Source organism: Mesoplodon densirostris, chromosome 1 (assembly GCF_025265405.1).
Source record: "Mesoplodon densirostris isolate mMesDen1 chromosome 1, mMesDen1 primary haplotype, whole genome shotgun sequence".
NCBI lineage: Eukaryota > Metazoa > Chordata > Mammalia > Artiodactyla > Ziphiidae > Mesoplodon > Mesoplodon densirostris.
In genome coordinates, this window is record NC_082661.1 from 29,600,064 (window position 1) to 29,620,452 (window position 20,389).

Genomic DNA, 20,389 nt, shown 5'->3' on the forward strand with positions numbered 1-20,389 from the left:
AAATAAACTGAAAACAGATTAAAGATCTAAATGTAAGACCGGACACTATAAAACTCTTAGAGGAAAACATAGGAAGAACACTCTTTGACATAAATCACAGCAAGGTCTTTTTTTGACCCACCTTCTAGAATAATGGAAAGGAAAACAAAAATAAACACATGGGACCTAATGAAACTTAAAAGCTTTTGCACAGCAAAGGAAACTGTAAACAAGACGAAAAGACAGCCCTCAGAATGGGAGAAGATATTTGCAAATGAATCAACAAAGGATTAATCTCCAAAATATATAAGCAGCTCATGCAGCTCAATATTAACAAAACAAACAACCCAATCAAAAAATGGGCAGAAGACCTAAATAAACATTTCTCCAAAGAAGACATACAGATGGCCAAGAAGCACATGAAAACCTGTTCAGCATCACTAATTATTAGAGAAATGCAAATCAAAACTACAATGAAGGGGGCTTCCCTGGTGGCGCAGTGGTTGAGAGTCTGTCTGCCGATGCAGGGGACACGGGTTCGTGCCTCGGTCCGGGAGGATCCCACATGCCGCGGAGCGGCTGGGCCTGTGAGCCATGGCCACTGCGCCTGCGCATCCGGAGCCTGTGCTCCGCAATGGGAGAGGCCACAACAGTGAGAGGCCCATGTACCGCAAAAAAAAAAAAAAAAACTACAATGAGGTATCTCGCCTCACACCAGTTAGAATGGGCATCATCAGAAAATCTACAAACAACGAACTCTGGAGAGGGTGTGGAGAAAAGGGAACCCTCTTGCACTGTTGGTGGGAATATAAATTGATACAGCCACTGTGGAGAAAAGTATGGAGGTTCCTTAAAAAACTGAAAATAGAATTACCATATGACCCAGCAATCCCATTCCTGGCCATATACCCAGAGGAAACCATAATTCAAAAAGACACATGCACCCCAATGTTCATTGTAGCACTATTTACAATAGCCAGTCATGGAAGCAACCTAAATCCCCATCGACTGACAAATGGATAAAGAAGATGTGGTACATATATACAATAGAATATTACTCAGCCATAAAAAGGAATGAAATTGGGTCATTTGTAGAGATGTGGATTGATCTAGAGACTATCATACAGAGTGAAGTAAGACAGAAGGGAAAAACAAATATCGTATATTAATGTGTATATGTGGAATCTAGACGAATGGTACAGATGAGCTGGTTTGCAAGGCAGAAATAGAGACACAGATGTAGAGAAGAAATGATGGACACCAAGGGAGGAAAGTAGTGTGTGTGTGTGTGTGTGATGAGTTGGGAGATGGGGATTGACATATATACACTAATATGTATAAAATGGATAACTAATAAGAACCTGCTGTATAAAAAAATAAATAAACTCTAAAATTCAAAAAAAAGAGAAAAAATTTGGAGAATATATGCCAAAATATTGTCAATGTTTATTACTTAAATGATAGGATTAATTTTCTTCTAGCTCCCGTGTATTTTCTAAATTTTTACAATGTTCATGTATTTTTACACATATAATGCATTCCTGTATGTAACACTACAATGTATTTGTATTTCTATGATGTATATGTATTACTTTTGCAAAGTAAATGTAGATATATGAAAAAAATAAGAATAAAAATATATTCTTGATTTAAACATTAGAAGGGTGCAAAAAAAAAAGAAAGAAAGAAAGAAAGAAAGCTCACTCACTGTTTTTAAGCCCTGGATCAGTTTATTTTCTAAAGACTTTGTAGATCCCATGCAAAAAATTATAAGTCAAAATGTCCTATATGTACAAGTACAATCTTCATATTAGAAATGCCAATAATGGGGGTGGGTGGGAGGGAGGCTTAAGAGGGAGGGGATTTATGTATACATATAGCTGATTTACTTTGTTGTACAGCAGAAACTAACACAACATTGTAAAGCAATTATACTGCAATTAAAAAAAAACGCCATTAATAATGATATGAGAGTCACATCAGTGTCATATGTGAGAATGTGGGGCTGTTAATACCTAAGTCTTTGTAAGTGAAGGAAACAGACTAGTCCCAAACCAGTGATTTCTCTACATTGTGCTCACACAGAGCTTATCATCTAGTCTTTTTCATTAAATATAATAAAAGAAGATACCATTCACTGAGTATTTGTATATATGAAGAGTTTTTCCAAGATCTTCCACCAATTAATTCTTTTAATCTTTATAATAACCCTATGGGGTATGTTCTGTTTTTTACCCCAATTTCACAGATGATGAAATTGAGTAAAAAGGTAAAGTAACTTGCCAAGGGCACACATCTGTTCATTGACCAACCCGGGATTTGAGCCAGAAGTTTCGATTCCGTGACGGATTTCTTTATCTACCACCCTACCGTGCACAAAATGAAGCCTATTGCTAGTGATGGGGTGTGATCATAGAGCTCTGATAAGCCACTGCCTTCTTTTTAACTCACGTGGCCATTAACTCTACCATCTACAGGAGAAACAGAACCCAGAGTCTGAATTTCACTTGGAGAACTTGATAACCTGTGGATCAAATCTGTTTTCAGCGGGAATAGAGACAACCAGTATCACTCTGAGCTATGGACTCTTGCTCCTCATGAAATACCCTGAGGTTCAAGGTACAGCAAATATCCTAAGTATTTATGTAGGATAAAATATCAGCTCCTGGCACTGGTGAGGGTGGGAAGATACTACTGGCAGTGACGACTTCTCTTTCTTTGGACTGCCTTGTAGAACATCATGCAAAGGTTCATCCATGTGGTTTGATTTTATAGATCAGAGTTATATCAAATGATGCTGATAAGAGAGACCTTTACGAACCCAAAGACTTTCATTTAAGTTTAAACACAGAGGAGCTTCTGAATCCCAACTCTTCCATATGTGATGCAATGCTGAAGAGTGAGCCCCATTTAGATGAGGGATGCATGGATTCCCATGGTGGCTTCTCATTCTCCGCCTGCCCATACCTGGCTGTGTGACTTCAAACAAGTTATTTCACCTCACAGGCCTGTGTTTTTCCATCTTGAGAATGGATCAGACTCCCCAAAGGGAATTTTTAGATCCAATGTAATTTAAAATTAAAAAATGAAATTGTAGTAGCGTGATTTTCTCAAGCACGTTCTCAGAGCACAGGTCTTAGAAAGCCAGTGTTTATACTGCTTAACAAAATGGTGTTTGCCATTCCCACAAAATGTGTAGGAGACTGGATGAGGCTGACAAAGGAGATGCTCCCACTAGAGTGAGGATTAAACATTTCCTCTGCACAGCTGCTTTGCCAGGAATCTGGGGTAAACCTTAATCCCTGCCACAGAGGTCATCTCCTCACCTGTACAGGAGGACAAACCAATTCAGGCATGAGGCCAAGGACATAGCTGATGCAGCTTTTATGTTTCCTGCAGCAAAATCTCTGGTCTTTTAGACCAGAAAATAGAAAATAGAAATTCTGTTGAGGAGCAGACCCGTGGGCTGTTTAGCAGCACGTCTTTGACCTTGGGAGCCTTTTCTAGGCCACTTTCTATTATACATCGTAAGCATTTCCAGGTGTCCAGGGGACACATCTCTTGAGTAGCATTCATGATTCATGTCTTTGCAGCCAAAGTTCATGAAGAAATTGACCGTGTAATTGGACGCAACCAAAGCCCCTGCATGAAGGACAAGATAAAGCTGCCCTATACAGAGGCCGTGCTTCATGAGATACAAAGATACATCACCCTCCTTCCTTCTAACATGCCCCATAGTGTGGTCCGGGACACGAAATTCAGACAGTACTTCATCCCTAAGGTTAGAGGTGTCTGGGAAAGCTGGCTGGGATAGAAGGGGCAGCATGATACCTCAGTGGGGCCTGTTAGAGGCATCTCAGTTCTGTTTCAGGAAGAGAGGCAATTGAGAGACATGGAAAGAACACAAGGTCAGAGTCACACGGCCTGGATTTGAAATCTGTCATTGCCATGCAGTGCACCCTCAGGCCATTATGTCACCTCTGTGGTCCTGTCTCTGCCTTCCTGGAATGGGGAAGCTGACCTGGGGCTCCCAAGGCCCCTCACACTCTCATGTAGAATGTATTGAGGGAGAAGTGATTTGCATTAATGCGAATGTTGTGGGAAAAGAAACCTGATTTTCCATGATGGATTTTAAAAAGGGGGAAGAGATGGAAAATGTATCTGCAGCTCTAAAGTAATCAAGTCAAATGTCAACTTTCTTTAACCCGAATTCTTTCCTCTGAAGACCTCATATACCAGGACATTTGGGATATTGCTGCCCATAACAATTAACAATTATCAAAAGAGTAGTCAGTCTTCTGTAGTCAGTCTTCTGTAGTGATTAAGGGGTTGGGTTTTACATTTAATCCATTCAAGAGTATAGAAGAGGAAGAAAAGGTGACAGAACACTGCAAAACTGAAACAGCCCCCAACCTTACTGCCAAATGTCAATGCAAAAGTCTATTAACACATAAGTCTAGCATCACATTAAAAATACTACATCACCAGCAAGTGAAGGTAATCAGGAACACAGGAATGGTCTAACACCAGAAAATCTGGTTTATTAAAATTCACCATATAAATAGAATTTAGAGAAAAATCACATGATAATCACATTTGTACAGAAAATGCTTTTGATAATATTAAAGAGTTTAACCCTTAAAAAATAGGAATAGATAAATACCTCATTAGCCATGGAAAACATATTTCCCAAATCATGCTTTTTGACTAAAAGCATTCCTATTAATATCAGGAATAAGGCAAAGCTACCCACCATTACCAGTATTTAACTAGAATTAGAAAAAGGTAATGAGATAAAACATTTAAGAGGCAGAGTCGATTTGTAGGTGACATAATCGTACCTGGAGAACTCAAGAAAATTAACTTAAGTACCACTGCAAAAATAGAATTTTCCAGTGGTTGGGTACAAATTTATTATTAGAAAAATCAATTTCTACCCTATATAAAATAAAAGCTATGTTTTAAAAACATAATGAATAAAAGCTTTTCATTGATAAAAATGAGGATAAAATACTTAGGAATATACTTGATAAGAAATTTGCAAGATTTATACCAAAAATAACCCCTTAAAATGTTAATGAAAGATATACAAGTTTTGAATAAATTAGAAGACTTATTCTGTGTTCAGGTAGGAAGATAGCAGTTACCCTGAAATTAATCTATGCATTTATGAGATCTCAATGAAAATATAAACTAGATACTTTTTTGGAACTAAACTAACAGATCTCAAATTTGATATGGGAAATTAAAAAATAAAGAATAATCAGGGACAGGTCCTACCAAATATTAAAATATAATATAAGGTCACAGTTATTAAAGCACTATAATACAGCTTCTTGAGTAGACAGATCGATCAAATAAAGTCTAGAAATAAATGTAATTATACATGGAAGCTTAGTATATGATAAAGTGGCTTTTTCCTTGTAACTTAGAGGAAAAATATTGATTATTCAGTTGTAGAATTCCCAGGGGAGTTGGAAAAAAAAGAATAATAAATCCCTACCTCAAACTTTCATATAAAATAAATTTTATATGAAAATTTATTCTTGGTGGTTCAATTATATACACATAGAATATTAAACTATAAAAGTGCTAAGGATAAAAGCAATAATTTTTTTGAGAATTTCAGAGGGAAGAAAGACTTTCTAACATTGACCAAAGAAAAGAGGAATAAGAGGGCTATACATTTAAAAATGGATAAATTTTGTTACATGCAAATAAGAAAAATCTACCTAAGATAAAGAAACAAAGTCAAAAGACAGGGCTTCCCTGGTGGCTCAGTGGTTGAGAGTCCGCCTGCCGATGCAGGGGACACGGGTTCGTGCCCCAGTCCGGGAAGATCCCACATGCCGCGGAGCGGCTGGGCCCGTGAGCCATGGCCGCTTAGTGTCCGGAGCCTGTGCTCCGCAGCGGGAGAGGCCACAACAGTGAGAGGCCCGCGTACCGCAAAAAAAAAAAAAAAAAAAAAAAAAAAAGTCAAAAGACAAATGACAAACTGAGACAAAATGTTTCATAGTTCATAAGAACAAAGAGCTAATTACTGAAAAATAAAATGAACTCCTACAGTCAGCATGAAAAAACCCCAGAACCAACAGACAAAATGCATGGGAGACAAAATTTAAATTTTAGTGGAAGTAATTACAAATGTTTTTTAAATATGTGAAAATATACGTACACAATAAAATATATTGAAAATAAAAATGATAAAGAAACATGTTTTCACTTGTCACAATATGTTGGCAAGATATTAAAAACATGTTTTTGCTAGTAGTATAAATTGGTGTAACTTCCATGGAAGGCATCATTGCAATTTATATGAAAATTCAAAACGTGCATAGCAATTTGAAAAGCAGTTCCACTACTAGGAATTTATCCTTTGTGTATATTTCCCCCCAAATAATATTCATTGCAGCAATATTGGTGCTGAATATTCATTTAAAAAGGACTTAAAATTATTATTATTATTTTTTTTGGCCATGCTGCATGGCTTACAGGATCTTAGATCCCCGACCAGGGATCGAAACTGGCCCCCAGCAGTGAAAGCACCAAGTCCTAACCACTGGACCGCCAGGGAATTCCCTAAAAATTATTTATGTAAAGTAGAATACTAAGCAAGCTACAGAACACTACAGGATGCTACTATTTGTGGAAAAAGTAGGAAATAGGTGTGTACCTTTTTTTTTTAATCCATAAGATATTTCATAAAGGATATATCATACACTGGTAACAGTGATTACATTAAGAAGGAAACCAGGGGACTTGAGTATAGGAAAGAGATTTATTTTCACTTTGTACCCTTTTGTACTTTTTTTTTTTTGTATTTTATACCATGTGCATGTATTACCTACTCCAAAACTTGTGAAATAATATTTCAGGAAATCCAAAATGAAGTAAAAATGGGAAGAGGAGGCTTTCACTTAAACAGGGGTGCTTTATGACCCATAGATAGATGGGTCAAATTCTAACCATGCCACTTACTAAAAGTATAACCTCAAGTAACTTATTTCTTCTCTCTGAATCTCAATTTCTGCATTTATACAATGTGAAACAAACAAACAAACAAAAAGAGCCTACTGGATATGGTTGAAGTGAGAATTAAATTTATAAACTACTAGACACAGTGTCAGGTAAATGTGAAGCATTCCGTATCAACGGTCATTATTATTTTGTCATTGAAATCTCACAAAATCTAATGGGGCAAAGAGGAAAGCCTATTGTTGTTACCCCACCCCATTTTACAAGTGAGGGAAGTGGGGTTTGATCCAATAGATTTTATAGGTTACAAGTTTCCATCTCTCATTTTCTTCCATTCACACTTGAATCCAGAAAGAAAAAAATTATAAAATGTGAGCTCTTTCAATTTGAGGCAACAATTCCAGTAAAGCACATGTCTAGACAATATGGGTTGCAAACCTTAGCTTTTTAACAATTGATTATTGCACATTGACCATAACAGTGCTCTTCCCACAGAGAACCATCTTATTACTTGATAAAAGATATTGTATGGTAATGTGTGTAAAAGAGCCATCACATGAGACAGTCCTCTCCAGGCAAACTTAAGAGTGCTCGATCCTATTTAATCCACTGTGATTAAAAGTGTTAGACTTTTTATGAACCAAAGGTAAGCATCATAATGTGCCACTCCACTCTCCATTTCTTCAGGGCGCTACTGTATTGCCATTACTGTCTTCGGTCCTGTACGATTGCAAGGAATTTCCCAACCCAGAGAAGTTTGACCCAGGTCACTTTTTGGATAAAAATGGCAGCGTCAGGAAAACAGCATACTTCGTGCCTTTTTCCATGGGTAAATACAAATACACCCCATCCAAACCATACACATGAACCTTTTGGATAACTTTTAGCTTTACTGAATATGGCATAACTAAGTAATCCACTGATGATAGCAAAGTCAATCAAATCAATCTGTTATAAACCCCCAAATCGGGATGGATCCATTTAAGTCTGTATACCAGTAGGATCAGGTAAGTCTTCCAGAGACTCTTTTGTTGTTTGGTGATTGAGTACAATGCTAGTTTTTAAAGAAACCAAGGCAAATCAATTTAATTCAGATGTCACACATTATCAGATAACAAAGGGACCTCCTTTTACAAACTCTTGTCTGTTGATCTCCCTTTCATAATATGACTTTTTCAAAACAAAATGTTCAAGTTTCTCTCTTCTTATAAAATTATTAACCATTATTAATTTTCTGATTCTTAGAGAGGCCATCAGAGACACCTTGGCCACTTCATCCTCTTTCTTCTCCTCTGAAATCCGGAGCCCCACATACGCTTGCCTCTTTGCAAGCGCTGGTTGGCTCCCAGTTGCTAGTTCTCATAAAGTCATAAAGACAACTTAGGATTGCTCAGCACCCATTCTTTTTCTTTGTTACCCTAGTCAATCATTTGATTAGTATTTTCAAAAATAACAGTATGTTTTATTTCTAATTACAGTGATAGTAAGTGTTCAATATAAAAGATGGAAAATGCAGAAGAGCAAAAAAAAAAAAAAAAAAAAAGAGAGAGAAAGGAGGGACTTCCCTGGTGGTGCAGTGGTTGGGAGTCCACCTGCCAATACGGGAGACACGGGTTCCAGCCCTGGCCCGGGGGCTCCCACATGCCAAGGAGCGGCTGAGCCCATGCGCCACGGCTGCTGGGCCTGCGCGCTGGAGCCCTTGGGCTGTGGCTGCTGAGCCCGCGTGCCTGGGGCCAGAGCTCCGTGATGGGAGGAGCCGCTGCGGTGCCCGCGCACCGCGGCGAGGAGTGGCCCCTGCTCTCCGCAACCTGGTAGTGGGGGGGGGGGGGCGCGGGGGGCGGGGCGCCAGCAGCCGCGAGGACCCAGCGCAGCCATAAATAGATGGATGAGTGGATGGGTGGATTTGTAAAAAAGGAAAAAAAGAAAAAAGCAAAAGGAAAATCATTTGCAATTTCAGACTATAGCCTGGATTTCAGATTCAGGCTATAATCGCTGTTAATATTTTGCTATATATACTTCACAAAATTGTCTAAATATACATAATAAATGTATATTTTATTTAAAAAAATCAGGCTCATTCTGTGCAATCTATTTGATAACCTGCTTTTGCTTAGTGTGTTGTGATATAAGACAGTATTAAGTAATCTTCCGTGCAAACATGTTTAGGTTGTGTTGCATGATAGATGCACAAGGATTTATTTAATTAATCCAGTATAGGTGGATGTCTAGTTTTCAGCTAACTCATCAGTGTCATAAATAACAATGCAAGTGACACCCACATAGGTGAATCTCTAATTCCTACAGATAAATCCCCAGAAGGAGAATTACTGAATTAAGAGTGAAAATTTTTTTAGAGAGTTTTGATATGTATTGACAAATATCTGTCTAGAAGAACTGTACCAGTTCATTGTTCTCCAGCAGTTTCTTAGCCATCCTTTTTCTGATCAGTGTTTTCATTGGCTGTTAGGAGTGTATAGTATTTGAATACGAGCTATTGTATTTGAATTTGGAGCAAGCTAATGGAACTGTCTCCTCCTTCCAGGGAAACGGGCATGTGTTGGAGAGGGCCTGGCCCGCGTGGAGTTGTTCCTGTTTCTCACCACCATTCTGCAAAACTTTGTCCTGAAACCCCTGGGGGATCCAAAGGACATAGAGACCAAACCCATTGCTACCGGGTTTATCAACATCCCACAACCCTACAAGCTGTGCTTTATCCCTAGACAAAAGAACTTTCTCTTTTAACAATTTAAATCAAAGTAATTGCTTTTTCCTCTCATTCCTTCTCCCACCCCATAGTCTCTTTTCATTTTAAATACTGCCTAGGACAGAAACACTACTCACTAAAAGCTTGATGGACACTTGTTTAAACCTACAAATCCCTTGCCAAAAAGGATCTGGGTCCTGAAAACTCCAAGGGTAAAACAATATACTTATATCCTATAGAGTACTTTATAAACCATGATCCAGCCAAACCAGGCCCAGGCCCACAGAAGGCCTTTACTGAGACAACTGGCAAATAGTGGAGCCTTCACTCTTTCTGTGGTTTCGGAGATATGCTGATTTTCTATAGTTTTTCAAAATAGAGAAATTAATAAAATGGCCTATGTGTATTTTTTCCTATTTCCAATGGAAAACACTTACATGATTTCTGCCACATTCACAAAATAAATCCTTTTTTTCCACAATAGATTTTCTTTGAATGTTGACTTTATATCGTCTCAAAAATCCCTTTCCTTGAGTTATGGGCACTCTATAATTAGAATATCATAAACAGATGAAATGATAATCCCCACCACAAATCTCTCCCTGCCCCACCCCATCTATTTGCAGCCACTGATTTACATGGGGGCCCAAGGAGCCCACTTGGATAAAAATTCAAACCATGTTCATAGGTAGGATTCAGACATGCATAGTTACATCTTCTTCAGAAAGTGATGAGGGGCAGGGCTGGGGGTTGGAGAGCAAGCGGGCAGATTGCAAGGAAAGACTGAGTATTGCTAAGAGAACAGTGACCCAGAAGGGAATGGCTAGAACAGCTGCCACAAAAGGATGGCTCAAATGCCAGCAGGCAGCCCAGGCTCCAGGACACTGGGAGGGAAAGAAGCTTTAAAAGCAGAGCTTGGGACTTCCCAGGCGGTACAGTGGTTAAGACTCTGTGCTCCCTAAGTAGGGGGCACAGGGTTTGATCCCTGGTCAGGGAACTAAGATCCTATATGCCACACGGCATGCCCACCCCCCAAAAAAAGTAAAAGAAAATAATAATTAAAAAATAAAAGCAGAGCTGAGTTTCTGGTTGTATACTCAAAAGAACTGATTTTTTTAAAGTTCTCTCCAACAGCTATTTGTACACCCATGTTCCTAGCAGCATTATTCACAATAGCCAAAAATGTGGAAACAACCCAAATGTCCATTAGTGGATGAATGGATAAACAAAGTGTGATTATATACATACAATGGAATATTATTCAGCCTTAAAAAAGCAGGATTTATAGTCTAACACATGTTACAAATGGATGAACCTGGAAGACATTTTGCCAAGTGAAATAAGCCAGTCACAAAAGGACAAATATTGTATTATTCCATTTACATGAGGTACCTGGGATAGTCAAACTCATAGAGACAAAGTAGAATGGTGCTTGCAGAGGGAGAGGGGAGAATGGGCAGTTATTGTTTAATGGGTACGGAGTTTCAGTTTGGGAAGATAAAGTTCTGGAGATAGACGACGGTTATTATTGCATAACAATGTGAATGTACTTAATGCCACTAAACTGTACACTTAAAAATGGGTAAAATGGTAGGTTTTACATCGTGTATACTTTACCACACAAAAAAAGTAGAGCTGAGGTCCTTGAGGTGGGGATTTTGAAGCTGTAAATTTTGGATCTAAATGTTAATGTGATTTGCTAATGTGAGCGTCTCTGTTTTCTTCCCACCCTCACACTCCTTTCTAGCTAACAAAGAGTTTTGTCTTTTGTCACTCAGAGTCTCCTCCTGCCATGCATTCTGAGAAGTTTTGAATTTGCCAGCTAGGTTCCCTAACTTGGGATGCAGAACTAGTAGAATGAAGAGAGACCAGACAGAAGAGGAAACTAGTTTGGGAGGTGAGGTTAAATTCCATAATAAAATAACATAAAGATGTGACTTCCCTTGTGGTCCAGTGGTTAAGACTCTGTGCTCCTGGGCTTCCCTGGTGGCTCAGTGGTTAAGAATCTGCCTGCCTATAGGTCATTCCATCCAAAAACAGCAGATTACACTTTCTTAAGTGCACATGGAGCAATCTCCAGGATAGAGCACATCTTGGGTCACAAATCAAGCCTCAGTAAATTTAAGAAAATTAAAATCATATCAAGCATCTTTTCTGACCACAATGCTATGATATTAGAAATCAATTACAAGGAAAAATACATGAAAAACACAAACACATGGAGGCTAAACAATACATTACTAATAACCAGGAGAGCACTGAAGAAATCAAAGAGGAAACCAAAAAATACCTAGAGACAAATGACAACAAACCATGACAATCCAAAACCTATGGGATGCAGCAAAAGCAGTTCTAAGAGGGAAGTTCAGAGCAATACAATCCCACCTCAGGAAAAAAGAAAAATCTCAAATAAACAATCTAAACTTACACCGAAAGGAACTACAGAAACAAGAACAAAGAAAACCCCAAATTAGTAGAAGGAAAGAAATCATAACAATCAGAGCAGAAATAAATGAAATAGAAACAAAGAAAACAATAGCAAAAATCAATAAAACTAAAAGCTGGTTGTCTGAGAAGATAAACAAAATTGATAAACCCTTAGCTAGACTCATCAAGAAAAAGAGGGAGAGGACTCAAATCAATAAAATTAGAAATGAAAAAGAAGTGACAATGGAGACCACAGAAATACAAAGCATCATAAGAGACTACTACAAGCAACTCTATGCCAATAAAATGAGCAACCTGGAAGAAAGGGACAAATTCTTAGAAAGGTATAACCTTCCAAGACTGAACCAGGAAGAAATAGAAAATATGAACAGACCAATCACAAGTAATGAAATTGAAACTGTGATTAAAAATCTTCCAACAAACAAAGGTCCAGGACCAGATGGCTTCACAGGTGAATTCTATCAAACATTTAGGGAAGAGCTGACACCCATCCTTCTCAAACTCTTCCAAAAAATTGCAGAGGAAGAAACACTCCCAAACTCATTCTATGAGGCCCTCATCACCCTGATACCAAAACCAGACAAAGATAGGACAAAAAAAGAATATTACAGACCAATATCACTGATGAATATAGATGCAAAACTCCTCAACAAAATACTAGCAAACAGAATCCAACAACACATTAAAAGGATCATACACCATGATCAAGTGGGATTTATCCCAGGGATGCAAGGATTCTTCAATATATGCAAATCAATCAATGTGATATACCATATTAACAAATTGAAGAATAAAAACCATATGATCATACCTCAATAGATGCAGAAAAGGCTTTTGACAAAATTCAACACCCATTTATGATAAAAACTCTCCAGAAAGTGGGCATAGAGGGAAACTACCTCAACATAATAAAGGCCTCATACGACAAACCCACAGCAAACATCATTCTCAGTGGTGAAAAACTGAAAGCATTTCCTCTAAGATCAGGAACAAGACATGGATGTCCACTCTCACCACTATTATTCAACATAGTTTTGGAAGTCCTAGCCACGGCAATCAGAGAAGAAAAGGAAATAAAAGGAATCCAAATAGGAAAAGAAGAAGTAAAGCTGTCACTCTTTGCAGATGACATGATACTATACATAGAGAATCCTAAAGATGCCACCAGAAAACTACTAGAGCTAATCAGTGAATCTGGTAAAGTTGCAGGATACAAAATTAATGCACAGAAATCTCTTGCATTCCTATACACTAACAACAAAAGATCAGAAAGAGAAATTAAGGAAACACCTCCATTCACCACTGCAACAAAAAGAATACAATACCTAGGAACAAACCTACCTAAGGAGGTAAAAGACCTGCACTCAGAAAACTGTAAGACACTGATGAAAGAAATCAAAGATGACACAAACAGATGGAGAGATATACCATGTTCTTGGATTGGAAGAATCAGTACTATGAAAATGACTATACTACCCAAAGCAATCTAAAGATTCAATGCAATCCCTATCAAATTACCAATGGCATTTTTTTTACAGAACTAGAACAAAAAAGTCTTAAAATTTGTATGGAGACACAAAAACTGTGAATAGCCAAAGCAATCTTGAGGGGGAAAAAATGGAGCTGGAAGAATCAGACTCCCTGAGTCTGACTGTACTACAAAGCTACAGTAATCAAGACAATATGGTAGTGGCACAAAACCAGAAATATAGGTCAATGGAACAGGATAGAAAGCCCAGAGATAAACCCATGCACCTATGGTCAACTAATCTATGACAAAGGAAGCAAGGATATACAATGGAGAAAAGAGAGTCTCTTCAATAAGTGGTGCTGGGAAAACTGGACAGCTACATGTAAAAGAATGAAATTAGAACACTCCCTAACACCATACACAAAAAGAAACTCAAAATGGATTGGAGACCTAAATGTTAGACTGAACACTATAAAACTCTTAGAGGAAAACATAGGAAGAACACTCTTTGACATAAATCACAGCAAGATCTTTTTTGATGCACCTCCTAGAGTAATGGAAATAAAAACGAAAATAAACAAATGGGACCTAATGAAACTTCAAAGCTTTTGCAAAGCAAAGGAAACTACAAACAAGACAAAATGACAACCCTCAGAATGGGAGAAAATATTTGCAAACAAATCCACAGACAAAGGATTAATCTCCAAAATATATTAACAGCTCATACAGCTCAATAGTAAGAAAACAAACAACCGAATCAAAAAATGGGGAGAAGACCTAAATAGACATTTCCCCAAAGAGGACATACAGATTGCCAAGAAGCACATGAAAAGCTGCTCAACATCTCTAATTATTAGAGAAATGAAATCAAAACTACAATGAGGGGGCTTCCCTGGTGGTGCAGTGGTTGAGAGTCCGCCTGCCGGTGCAGGGGACGTGGGTTTGTGCCCCAGTCTGGGAGGGTCTCACATGCCGCGGAGCGGCTGGGCCCGTGAGCCATGGACGCTGAACCTGTGCATCCGGAGCCTGTGCTCCACAGCAGGAGAGGCCGCAACAGTGGGAGGCCCGTGTACAGCAAAAAAACAAAACAAAACAAAACAAAAAACTACAATGAGGGGCTTCCCTGGTGACTCAGTGGTTATGAATCTGCCTGCCAATGCAGGGGACACAGGTTCGAGTCCTGGTCCAGGAAGATCCCACATGCTGTGGAGCAACTAAGCCCATGAGCTACAACTACTGAGCCTACATGCCACAACTACTGAAGCCCGTGAGCCTAGAGCCTGTGCTCTGCAACAAGAGAAGCCACTGTAATGAGAGGCCTGTGCACTGCAATGAAGAGTAGCCCCCTCTCACCACAACTAGAGAAAGCCCATGCGCAGCACCAAAGACCCAACACAGCCAAAAAATAAATTAAAAAATAATTTTAAATCATTAAAAAGAAAAAGGCTCTGCGTTCCCAATGCAGGTGGCCCAGGTTCGATCCCTGGTCAGGGAACTAGATCCTGCATGCCGCAATGAAGATCCCAGATGTGGCAACAAAGATCCCACATGCAGCAATGAAGATCCCGTATGCCACAACTAAGACACGGCACAGCCAAATAAATAAATATTTTAAAAAATATAAAAAATAAAATAATGTAAAGATAAGGGAAGAGGAAACAGAAGGATGATGATTGCAGGGAGAATTCAGTTTGACTTGGTGACTTTGGGGAGACAGGGATAAATTCTAGGGGAGCTGCTGAGAGCAAGGTAATTGAGAAGGAAAAGGAAGAGAATTGAAGTATGTTTGTGGCTTAATGTTCTTTAAAACACAGAAATAAATAATGGAGTTACCTTTTAATTACTTTTATAGAATTTTACTTATTCACTTATTTAATTTTTGGTTGCATTTGGTCTTCGCTGCTGCACACGGGTTTTCTCTAGTTGCTGAGAGCGGGGGCTACTCTTTGTTGGGGTGCGCAGGCTTCTCATTGCGGTGGCTTCTCTTGTTGCAGAGCACAGGCTCTAGGCGTGTGGGCTTCAATAGTTGTGGCACACAGGCTTCAGAAGTTGTGGTTCTCAGGCTCTAGAGTGCAGGCTCAGTAGTTGTGGCGCATGGGCTTAGTTACTTCACGGCATGTGGGATCTTCCCCGACCAGGGCTCGAACCTGTGTCCCCTGCATTAGCAGGCAGATTCTTAACCACTGCACCACCAGGGAAGCTCCCTTTTAATTACTTTTGACAGTTAGACTATTCTCTTCACTTGCATGTCCCTTCAGAGACTAAACCATGGGCATCAGCTTCAAGATTTTCTTAGCCCCACACACAGGCTATGAAATTTGGAGCCATTTGGATTGCAGCTCTAATCGTCCATTTGTACACTGCCAAGGTAAAATCAAAGAAATATCACTTTCAACAAGTCCCGTAACATTTCCCCAACTTGATTTCCTCATTCGTAACATGGAGATCACAATACTCACTTTCAGAGTGGTTATGAACATTAAATGAGTTAATGTTGCATTAAGGCAAAATCATTCTCTAAAGATGTGTAATAAAATGTGTGGGTTAAAATGGAACTCTCTGTCTCCATTTCAGCTGGGCCGCCCAGGCAATAGTTACCAAACATGACCGCATTCCAAGGCATGGTGCTAGATCACCAATCAGGAGTTGCTGCAAAAATAATTTGCTAAAAATAGTTGCTTCAAAAATAGCTTCTGAGCCTTAGCCTCTCATCGTCCTGGAAATTCTCATAAGATTGAAGTTGAGAAACAGTATTTCTTAGGAGTGAGTAGTCAGAAGGTTGTGTGTTTCGCTACTCTCACCAAAAGGAATAAAAGGAGGATGCTTCCCCCTCATGGCAAACCGAGCAAGGGGGACTTCATGAAAACAATTTAGAGAGTTTGACAAGTGTTCCCAGGACTGGGGTAGCACAATGTACTGAGGGCTGAGATACACCTGGGGAAATCTTTGAGAGACAATGGCTGCCGCTAATTGGGAATGGCCTATACTCTCAGAATTCCTAAGGTCAAAGGGTGTGTGGGCATTTCCCACAGATGAGATGTTAGCCTGGGAGAGAGAGATCTTAAAGGGTTTCTGCCCAAGAGAATAGCAGCTAGCTTTGGATTGTGGGCATGGTTGGCACCTCCTATATTAACAAAGTTAGGTCAGAAAGAGTCTCATATAACTCAGCAATAAAAAGACTACCCAATTTAAAAATGGGCAAAGGATTTGTATAAACATTTCTCTAAAGAAGATATGCAAATGGCCAATAAACCCATGAGAAGGTTCTCAATATCATTAGTCACCAGAGGAATGCAAATCAAAACCACAATGACATACCACTTCACACCTACTAGTAAGGTAAAATTAAAAAGATAATAGCAAGTGTTTTCAAGAACGTGGAGAAGGTGGAATCCTCATATATTTCTGGTGTGAATGTAAAATGGTGCAGCCATGTTGGAAAACAGTTTGGCATTTCCTCAAAATGTTAAGCATAGTGTTACCATATTACCCAGCACTTTCACCTAGGTGTCTACCCAAGAGAAATGAAAATATATGTAAACACAAAAACTTGTGCAAGAATGTTCATAGGATGATTCATAATAATTAAGAAGTGGAAACAAGCCAAATGTCCATCAACTGCTGAATGGATAAACAAAAGGTGTTATATCCATACAATGGAATATTTTATGGCCATAAAAAGGGAATGAAGTACTGATACTTGCTACAACATGGATGAACCTTGAAAGCAGCCAGACACAAAAGACCACGTATTATATGATTCCATTTATATGAAATGTCCAGAATAGGCAAATCCATAGAGACAGAAAATAGATTAGTGATGGTGTAGGTCTGGAAAGTGAGTGCAAATGGCTAGGGAGTTTTTTTGAGGGTGATGAAAATATTCCGAAATTAGATTGCAGTGATGATTGCACAACTCTGTATTTTCTAAAAACCACTGAACTGTACCCTTAAATGGGTGAACTTTATAGTATGCGAATTATATCTCAATAAAGCTGGTTTTTTTTTTTTTTTTTTTTTTGGCTGTGCCATGCAGCTTCTGGGGTCTTAGTTCCCCTACCAGGGATCAAACCCGGGCCCTGGCAGTGAAAGTGTCGAGTCCTAACCACTGGACCACCAGGGAATTCCCATAAAGCTGTCTTTTTTGAAAAAAAGAATATATACACAAGCACAAAAGCATCAATAATTAGCATACATTTTCCTGATAAAATAGAAGCATGATGACTAGTAAGTACTTTTTGGCTCAGAGGTGTCTTCTAAACACTGCCTCAGGTCATGCAACAGTCCAAACTCAGTTTCAAGACAATATCCCAGGTCAAAGCAAGCTAGGACATCAGAAGTCTAGAATTGGAACAGGCTAGTAAGGGGAAGGGAACATCCTAGTTTCAGGCACCGTCAGAACTGGAGGCAATTGGGCCACTTACAGAGTCAACAATTCAATCTAGAATTTTCAAGGGATCTTGGTAAACTCAGGCTAGATTGAAGTTGATGCTGTTATAGGAGGAGGAGACGGGAGAGATGGATTCAAGTGCATGCATAGGCCCTGTCTTATTGGTATTACTACAGATTTAAAATCACAGCAAGAAAGGTTTAGGACAAAATGCCTTTAGGCTTAGAGATATCAACTTTTAAGTCTCAAAGGCCTTTACATAATAGGTACAAAAATTATATTGGGTGGTCAGTTCTAGCTCTGAATTTTCAGTGAAGCTGGATTTAACTTCATAGTTATGGTCATTTAGGATGAAATGACCCTCATGAATTTCCATTCTCAGGGCCATTAGAAACAAAACCCAAGAAGCTTGCTCAGGACTCTTTCCTATTTATCTTCTCCATTAATTTCAAACACAGAAGGAATATGTTTCTTCAATGATGATCTAGTTGCTCAAACTGAAAAAAAAAATTATTTTGTTCTTAGGTAACAATTATTTTTATCTTTAGGGTCAGTGCTTTCTTCAGGAGGGAGCATAGAATAAAATAAAGGTAATAAAAAAAATAAATAAAATAAAATAAAATAAAGGTAATAGGTTTTATTTATTTCTTAAATTAATTTTGATTGGAGTATAGTTGCTTCACAATGTTGTGTTAGTTTTTACTGTACAGCAAAGTGAATCAGCTATACATATACATATATCTTCTCTTTTTTGGCTTTCCTTCCCATTTAGGTCACCACAGAGCATTGTGTAGAGTTCCCTGAGCTATACAGTAGGTTCTCATTAGTTATCTATTTTATACATAGTATCAATAGTGTATATATGTCAATCCCAATCTCCCAATTCATCCTAACCCCTTTCCCCCCCTTGGTATACATATGTTTGTCCTCTATGTCTGTGTCTCTATTTCTGCTTTGAAAATAAGATCATTTATACAATTTTTTGGTAATAGGTTTTAAAATCTGATCATATCTGTTGTATTCTAGCTGTGTGACGTTGGGCAGGTCCAGACTTTCTCAGATCTTCATCTAAAACATGGAATTAACACCACCTACCTTCCAGGTTAGGAGGGTGAGTATTAATGATAATGTATGTATTTTCCCTGGCAATTAGGAGGGGCTCATAAATGATGGTTTTTATTATCAAGTCACTGAAAATTCTCCCACAGTCAATGCAAATTCAAGCTTTTAGCCATTCATTGCTTTTTCTACTCTGTTTCCTGTTTTAATGTGTGATATTCCATGCTCAGTTATAATTAAATCAATTAATATTGGTTATTATATTTCTCTGATATAATTGTGATGTTGGATTTCTCTTATACTTCTTATTATAATGTTGTATTTCTCTGAATCTAAGATGCCATCTGTTTTAAGATACATTTCTGTTTCAGAAACATTAAAATGTGAAATCAAGAGCACCTTAGAATCAATGAAATATAGTTGCCCCCTACTACATTTGGACCCATAGACTGTTACTGGTCCAGTTAACAGGCTGCTCAAAGTCTGATGTATGTTGGTCCCTTCATCGCAGGTGACCAGATCACTTGGATTCAGGCTCCTCTTTTCCAGTTAACTTAATACCCTGATACCCTCATACCTCACATGATGTCGTATCAGTAAACACACATTACATTAGTTTTTTCAAACTCAGAAAGAACTTCTTTACTCCCAGTAAGGATTACACAGGTACAGGCTATTGACAAATTAGGCAACACTGGTATACAGAACGGATTCAGAGTCCATGCCATGCACATTTTCCATCAGCTAGAGGGCAATCTGAATCAACGTGTCACTAAACCAACAATTACCCTGTTGGAAGCAGGGTTAGTGGGAGCATGTGGAAGAGCCTGGATTTCTGGAATTCCAGTGAGTCATTTCCTGCCCTGTTATAAGGTCAACAAAATGTGAATAGAGAGGAGATAGTTCATTTTTTGTTATTGCTCTTCAGAATTTGTTTAATCCCTGTTGTATACCAACTATAGGTCAAGGACTGGGAATCCAGAAAGAAGATATTGTCCCTGGTCTTAAGGGCCTTATGCTTTAATCATGGAAGACAAACAAATAGACCAAAAGTGACAGCATAATGTTATGTTTGTAGAGAAGTACGCACAGAGTTTTCTAAGGAAACACGAGAAAGGTACCACAGAAGTCAGACCAGAGGTAAGTGATAGAAAAGTTTTATAGAAAATGATGCCTGCACTTGGTTTTGAAACACAAATAGGAGTCAGCTAGCTTCCAAATGGAGGGAGAGGAGTTGTTTAAACACTCTTTTATGCTGGTGTATTTTACCATAAGTTTTTTAAATTGGAGGGGAAAAAAATGCAGTCTTTTGAAAGACTGCTCATTGTTTGGCAAAGCCAACAGGAAGGAAGGGTGTTAGGGA

At 38.6% G+C, this 20,389-nt stretch overlaps 1 protein-coding gene across 1 annotated transcript in view; it reads left to right on the plus strand.

The window, feature by feature from the left end:
* The window catches only part of LOC132487860 (cytochrome P450 2C23-like), a 32,370-nt gene extending 22,674 nt beyond the window's left edge, over positions 1-9,696 (plus strand). The window contains exons 6-9 of the mRNA XM_060095724.1: positions 2,457-2,598; positions 3,573-3,760; positions 7,642-7,783; positions 9,497-9,696. Coding sequence (XP_059951707.1) covers positions 2,457-2,598; positions 3,573-3,760; positions 7,642-7,783; positions 9,497-9,696 — 672 coding nt within the window. The remainder of the gene's footprint in view (positions 1-2,456; positions 2,599-3,572; positions 3,761-7,641; positions 7,784-9,496) is intronic.
* The last annotated feature ends 10,693 nt before the right edge of the window (positions 9,697-20,389 follow it).